General features: G+C 36.9%; 2 protein-coding genes across 2 annotated transcripts; both read left to right on the forward strand.

The window, feature by feature from the left end:
• The first annotated feature begins 1,871 nt into the window (after positions 1 to 1,871).
• Positions 1,872 to 2,632, forward strand: LOC115231717 (mitochondrial dicarboxylate carrier-like). The gene is made up of 2 exons (XM_036500147.1): positions 1,872 to 2,293; positions 2,328 to 2,632. Exons 1-2 carry the CDS (start codon positions 2,021 to 2,023, stop codon positions 2,583 to 2,585), a joined length of 531 nt encoding a protein of 176 aa, XP_036356040.1. The 5' UTR covers positions 1,872 to 2,020; the 3' UTR covers positions 2,586 to 2,632.
• A 1,706-nt stretch (positions 2,633 to 4,338) lies between these two features.
• Positions 4,339 to 6,990, forward strand: LOC115231718. Its single transcript, XM_029801674.1, has one exon. The coding sequence runs from the start codon at positions 4,339 to 4,341 to the stop codon at positions 6,988 to 6,990; it is 2,652 nt and encodes an 883-aa protein (XP_029657534.1).
• The last annotated feature ends 233 nt before the right edge of the window (positions 6,991 to 7,223 follow it).

The raw sequence follows: 7,223 nt of genomic DNA on the forward strand, positions 1-7,223 counted from the left end.
TCACTTAATCTCTGGTACTTCTATGACACCACTCTCGGAGGTCTTCCGGACACCGTTCTGCAGGACATAATAAAAATTGTTCCGCCCCTGGAGAAAGTTGGCCTCAGTTTAAACTTCTCTAAATGCGAAATTTCTAATTTCGGGTGTTCGCAATCTACCTTCGAAGACGCGCCTGCTCTTTTCCTAATCTCATCCCGGGAGTGCAATCTGTATACTTCCATTAACCATTTTTCTATCATCGGAGTCCCGATTGATGTGGCCCTACGCAATAAGAAATTCTTTCTCGAAGCTGTTTTCGAACATTGCACTCACACTCAGCATTATTCCTTCTACGAGATTGGTTTTCAATCCAAAACCTCACTTATCTGCTATACTCTTCTCCGTGCTTTGCTTTATCAAAGAGGCTTTCTGCCATTGACCACCTTATCCGTAATTGCACTCAAAACATATGCAATTCCCCCTTCGACAATAGGAATTGGATATAGGCAACCCTCTCGGTAATCTTTGGCGGTCTCAGCATTAGCTAATGTTCCGATTTATCTTTCCCTGCTTTTCCTTCGTCTCTCTCCTCGAGCAACACATTTGTCATGGAAATTCTACTCTCCTTTTCTGAATTTTGGCTCAATTCAGCAAAACCTGGAGGGAACAAGATCTTGACCTACCGGAGGATCAAATGTCTCAACGACCCTGGGATCTAATAGGATGCAAGCAAACTTTCAATCTGCTATTCGAATCGTCTAACCAACATCGCCGCGCTTGCCTACTTTCGGCTATATCCCCAGCTAGTGGAGCTTGGCTTTGCTCATTTTCGAACGCCTCATCTGGCACCCTTCTCAATGACGAATGGGTAAGGATTGGAATCTTACTGCGCCTTGGGCTAAGGCAATGTGTCCCGCATGTGTGTCGTTGTGGCTGCTCTGTTAACTTTTTCGGTCTGCATCGTTTATCGTGCAGGAGAAGTGCCGAACGATTTCCGAGGCACTCGGCTATGAATGATGTCATACGGAGGGCTCTTGACTCGGCGGGATTTCCTTCGGTCCTCGAACCACCGGGGCTTGACCGCAGTGACGGGAGACGCCATAACGGAATGACCCTTTTCGCCTTTGAAGGTGGAAAAGCACTCGTATGGGATGCGACCTGCTGAGAGACGTTTTCTGCCTCACACCTAGCTTCATGCGCTCCTGAGACTATATCCGCAGCAAGGCCGAAGACACAAAATACTCCGGCCTTTCGGATAAGTTTTTCTTGCTGCCGATTGTGGTGGAGACGTCGGTGCTCTTGGTCAGAAGACGGAAAACTTCCTCCGCAAGCTTGCGGCTTAAATTTCCATGCGCACTCACGATCATCAGGAGGTGGACTGGCTTTTCCAGCGGTTTTCTATCGCCGTTCTCAGGGAGACAGATTGGCGATCCGTCGGGCCGCTGACCCTCGCTTCGGCTAAAAGAATAATTAATTAACATTGTGATTTAATAAACGGTTTTATGTTAGTATATTTTGATGTTAATTTTTGACTAATAAATTTCTAATTGATTTGCCATTTTATATTGAGTTAACTTGCAAAAATTAAAGAAATTTTAATTTCAACGCACATATAGAGGCATATAGATTTTTAATAAATGTGTCTTTTTTATCATTAATCGATGACCGATAAATAATGAGTAATCAATTAATATTAAGAATTCAAAAAAGTTTGATAACTGTTTGAGCGAAAATAATAATTTTTTTTGAAATAATGTAGTAATAATTATTTATTTGATAATTATTTTTGATAATTTTTTAAACAATTACCGAAACTTTTAATACAATTTGTTACGTGTACAGAAATTATTTAATTTTAATTTTTAATATTAGGTCAGTTTATGAGTCGAGACATTAAAACAAAAAAAGTTGGATATTTTTATTTTGGAGGACTTGCAAGCATGGGTGCAGTCCTTTTCACACACCCCCTTGATTTGATCAAAGTTGTTTTGTTGTTTTGATTTGACTGGTTCATCTCCAAACACAAAAATCTGGAAATGGAATGATAAAATTATTTGGAAATGTAATACGTGAAAACAATGTATCGGGCCTCTACAACGGGCTATCCGCCTCACTATTTAGACAGGGAACATATTCACTCACCCGATTCGCTATTTATGAAACATTTAAAGAAAAAATTTCTCAAAAAACCAATAAACCACTCCTATTTTATCAAAAAGTATGCTTGGCCGGGTTTTCTGGGTTTGTCGGCGGAATTGTTGGCAATCCCGGAGATATGGTCAACGTCCGAATGCAGAATGACATGCGACTTCCTGTCAAAGACCGTCGAAAGTATTTTATTACTGTAGATCCCTAGCTACAAACATGTTTTTGATGGACTAGTTCGAGTATTAAGAGAAGAAGGAACTTTTAAGGTATTTAATGGAGTAACCATGACTTCAACCCGCGGTTTATTTATTACAATTGGCCAAATCTCAATTTATGAACAAGTGAAGGAAATGCTTCTCAAAACAAAATATTTTAACGACAATACTCTCCTTCATTTTATTAGCAGTTTCGTGGCGGTAGTTCATTTGGATTATTGTAGGGAGCAGTGGCAACGGTAATCTGCCAACCTATCGATGTAATGAAGACTCGAATGATGAACTCTAATTACTCAGTATTGCAGATTTATTAATGTTTAAGTCTCTATTTGAATGTTTTAAGGACGTGGGCCGTGATGGGGTTAGTGGATTCTTTAAGGTTAAGTATCCTTTCACGTGACGTAAATACAGGGGTTTACTCCGGCATTCGTCAGACTCGGCCCTCAGACAATCATGACTTTCTTAATTTACGAACAACTTGTTAGTAAATTTGGTAAAACTGTTGTGGAATGTTCTCCTTAAAAATATTTAATGTATTCTTTTTAATAAATATTTTTTAATATTTTTGCTATTAAATTTACTTTATAATTGGTTGCCTAGCCATTGATAAGGACAACTAAAGTTCTAGAAGACTACTAGTGAGCAAATATTCCGTAGATTTACTGGAAGATACTTTGGTTTAACGAAGGGTCTTTGGGGTTAATATAATTTTGTCTAAAATCCTTAAATTAGAAATAGTTTGTTCCTGAAATAAATTTCCAAATTAGTGTTCAATGAATTACCTAAAATCACACTATTTTTAAATTTGACGTAAAATGACTTGGTTTCTTACAATTAACATAATTAGTTCATTAATTTTGACAAGTAGTTGCTGAATAATAATTATTTTAGTTGAAATGCTTTCCATGTTTATTCCCACAATAATGAATGTGCATAGACAGTATCGTATAGTACAGTCAGAAACAGACCAAAAAATTAGAGAAATCAATGGAGAATATATCGCCGTACTTAACGTCGGAAATTATTCAGAAGTAAACCTTATTCGGGACGAAATTAATTTTATCAAATACTGGGCCTCCTATTGGTCTCCGATTACATCTCAAAAATTTCATATGGGAACAAACATTGATAAAATCAGTCATTTTCCCACTGGAAATGATATTTTTATTGTTAGAATGTTATCATCAGCTAGTACTCCACATAATGTGAGAATATTTATTTCTCATACGAATTTTTTATTTAATGGGGAACTTAATGTCACGGGAGAAGTAAATGTTAAATTCAAAAATTTGGAAGATTAGTCACTGTAATCTGTAAGAGAAATTGCATCAAGTTATTATAATTTAGTTCTTCAATGATTGAGAAATTATCAAGTTTTCATTGAGCAATAGTCTGAAAATTTTTTTCTATGAGAGATTTATTCTATGAACAGTTATAATAAATCATTTTTGTCTAACGATTTACGGATGGTTGGTTTTGCTCTCTCTGGACAAATTATTCTCATCGAGGTATTCACAGAATATAATCCGACCTCCTAATTTTTTTTTTATTTTTTTAATGAATCAGGCCATTTTATTATTAAAAAGGTTTTAGACGAGCTGTCTCGTCAACTTTGTTATCCTTAAAAGCTATTTGTGAGTCTATTGATTCGTCCAACCCAGGAGAGTGGATGTCATCTCTTTTGAACTATGTCAAAGATCGTCTCAAGCGAGTACCTAGGGGAGGGTGGCCACTTATGGCCAGCTATTTTAATTCTAAATTTGGTAAGAAAAAATCGATATTCGAATTGAAAAAACTTGCTACTACTTTCCGCGGAAATAATGAAATCACCAAAACTGGACATAATATGAATAGAAAATTACCTGATTTGACACTGTACAACAAAATTTTTGAAGAATTATTAATTCAAATTGATCAAAATAAATCAATACCAATCGAAGAAAGGAAGCAAACAAGAAAGATTCAATCTCAGCATGTAAATCATGAAGTGATTGAAATGATTAATAAAGCCCTAATTGAATACACGTCGAATAACATTCCTGCAAGTATTGAGGATATTTCGTCTTTGATATACTCAGCACAATGTGTATATCAACAGATATCAAGTAAATTGACATTCAAGTCGAATTGGAAACAAAAAATCCAAAATAAAATTGAATCTTTGATGGAGAATGATCGGTTAATATCAAAGCATTTTATGTCCACCACTAAAGATGAGGAACGGAAGAAAGCAGTAGACATTCTCTGCTCCTACAATTATAAGAAGTCTAAAAGGGGGGAGTTTGAGAGAATATCGTCTACAATAAATGATCAAATCAAAATTCTAAACAAAAAGTTATCAGTTTCAGATTCAAGAAGGCAATATGGAATAGATAATAGAAACTTCGAGTTGAACAGAAGATCGTTCTACAGAAAGCTGAATCCCAATTCTGATAACAAACAAATTGCTGGTTTTGACTCGTCTGAGTGTCTCAAGTTTTGGGGTGATGTTTGGAAGAAAAGGGATAAAACTGATTTGGGCCTTGGAGTGAACAAAAGAGTAACTGGAGTGGAAGATAATGCACCTGACGTTAGCGACGAGTTTATATCAAACTTAATTGAGTACCTTCCTAATTGGAAGGCTCCGGGATGTGATGCTGTGTACAATTTCTTTATCAAAAAGCTGGACTCTCTTCACAAATTTCTTTTCCAAGAGATCAGAAATATTATTAATGGTGTCAGTCAACCACAAGGATGGTTTTACACTGGAATTACATTTTTAATCCCAAAGAAAGCAAACTCTGTTGATCCGAAGGACCTTAGACCAATTACATGCATGCCGTGCTTATATAAATTGGTCACAAAATGTGTGAACGAAAAAATCGCTGTATATGCTGATACTTACGATCTGATAACGGAGTTCCAGTTGGGATCTAAACGCCATTGCCAAGGAGCAAAGGAATTAGCGCTTCTAAATAGACGCGTTAATGAAGTTTATGGAAACAAATTATTATGTGCATGGATCGACGTAAAGAAAGCTTTTGACTCAGTGAGTCACGAATTTCTTTTTGAAGTTTTGGAAAACTCAGGACTACCTAAATGGATAACGAAATTTATGATGTCAATAATTCCTAACTGGAGAGTGTCGTTAAGATTAGGAAAAGAGCTGCTTGGAACAGTTAATATTGATCGTGGTATACTCCAAGGTGACTCACTGTCACCACAGTTATTTGTATTGGTCTTGGATCCATTAAGCAGGATTTTATCTTTAAAATATCCGAGTATGTCAATCAATACTGGTGAAGACAAGTCCTTAACCTTTTCTACCAATCATTTTCTATTCATCGATGATTTGAAGCTTTTTGCTCAGAAGGAAGAGACACTGGCACGCATGATGGAGGATGTGAACATTTACTTTAAACTGGCTGGTTTGGAGAAGAATTTTGAGAAATCAGCGACAAATTGTTATTTGTTGAGGAATGAAGCTACATTAATGGATGGACTAGATAGCTATCGCTATCTGGGGGTGCTAGAAGACAGATGCAGTAATGTTCTTAAAGAGGATGTACTCAAAAATATTAAAGAAGAAATGCAAAAGCGTATTGGAAGACTATCGGAAACTAAACTAAATGCAGTCAATCTATTTAGAGCAATTAATGAGCATGCTCTATCGCTGATTAACTATTATATCGGTCTACTCAATCTGGAACCATCTTGTTTCGAAGAAATGGACAAGTTTGTCAGAAAGCTGTTGGCTGATTTGAAAATTCACATGAAGCCAGCCTGTAAAGAAAGACTGTATCTGCCAAGAGATACACTTGGAAGGGGACTTGTATCAGTTGCCTTTAAGGCGGAAAAAATGCTGTTGGACTTCAAAACCAATTTGGAAAGGCGAAAGTTAATCTCCTTGAGAAAAGCAGCAATTTTGTGGGCCGAACAGAAAAGGAAAACCCATATGGCCACAATCACAGAATTCCTGCATTGTAAATATGGAACAACCACACTCGATGAGATTGCTAAATCACTACGTGACTTGCAGATAGAGTCACTGTTGCTTAGTATTAAAAAGAAAAGGTTGCATTCGAAGCTATTTGAGTCGCTTGAGAATAATACTTTTGATATCCCAACATCTTCAACATGGCTAAAGAAAGGGAATATATCTCCTAAATCTGAGGCAATGCTCTCTTTTCTTCAAGACAGAAACGTCTTTTTCAGAAACTCTGATGAAAAATGCCCACATTGTAAATCCTCGCCTAAAACCGTGGACCATCTTGCGACGCGATGCAGTAGAATGCTAAATTCAGATTATACCAGAAGGCATAACGAGATTGTGAGGTGTGTTCACATGCACTTGTGTCGGAGATTTGGAATGAAGAAGTCCAAGAGACTGAAAAACCACTCCGTGCAAAGTATAATGTCGAATAGCTCTGCGGAAATTCGGGTCGATACTACAATTCCAACTGAACTAAAAATACAATATAACAAGCCTGATATATTCCTGTATGACAAGAAGGAAAATTTGATATGGATCATTGAAGTGGGTGTTACCTCGATAGATAATTTGAAATCGGTGGAAGTGGAAAAAATGCATAAATACGACATTCTAGCCAGTGAATTACAATTAATTCACAAGGCTAAGGTAAAGATTGTACCGATTGTCCTCACGTGAGATGGGATAGTCTCTACATTCTTCAGAAAATATATGGACCTTCTTAAAATCAAAGAAAGTGTGCAAGCATACATCCAGACTGTTGGTTTGAAAAAAACAATGGAAAGCATGATAGTAGAACACAAATTTGGCTTCGAAAATATGTCTACCTCAGGTAACTCATTTGACGAAGGACGGAAATCGGTGAAGAGACGGCGAGATTCTGTAGTTTCCGCCGATGAAGGAAACAACTC

The sequence above is a fragment of the Octopus sinensis genome, unplaced genomic scaffold (genome assembly GCF_006345805.1).
Source record: "Octopus sinensis unplaced genomic scaffold, ASM634580v1 Contig18751, whole genome shotgun sequence".
NCBI lineage: Eukaryota > Metazoa > Mollusca > Cephalopoda > Octopoda > Octopodidae > Octopus > Octopus sinensis.

Coding starts and splice junctions, on each gene's coding strand:
- LOC115231717 (XM_036500147.1), top strand. CDS start 2,021: ATGATAAAATTATTTGGAAATGTAATACGTGAAAACAATGTATCGGGC. Junction 2,294..2,327: donor AGAATGACATGCGACTTCCT/GTCAAAGACCGT, acceptor TTATTACTGTAG/ATCCCTAGCTACAAACATGT.
- LOC115231718 (XM_029801674.1), top strand. CDS start 4,339: ATGATTAATAAAGCCCTAATTGAATACACGTCGAATAACATTCCTGCA.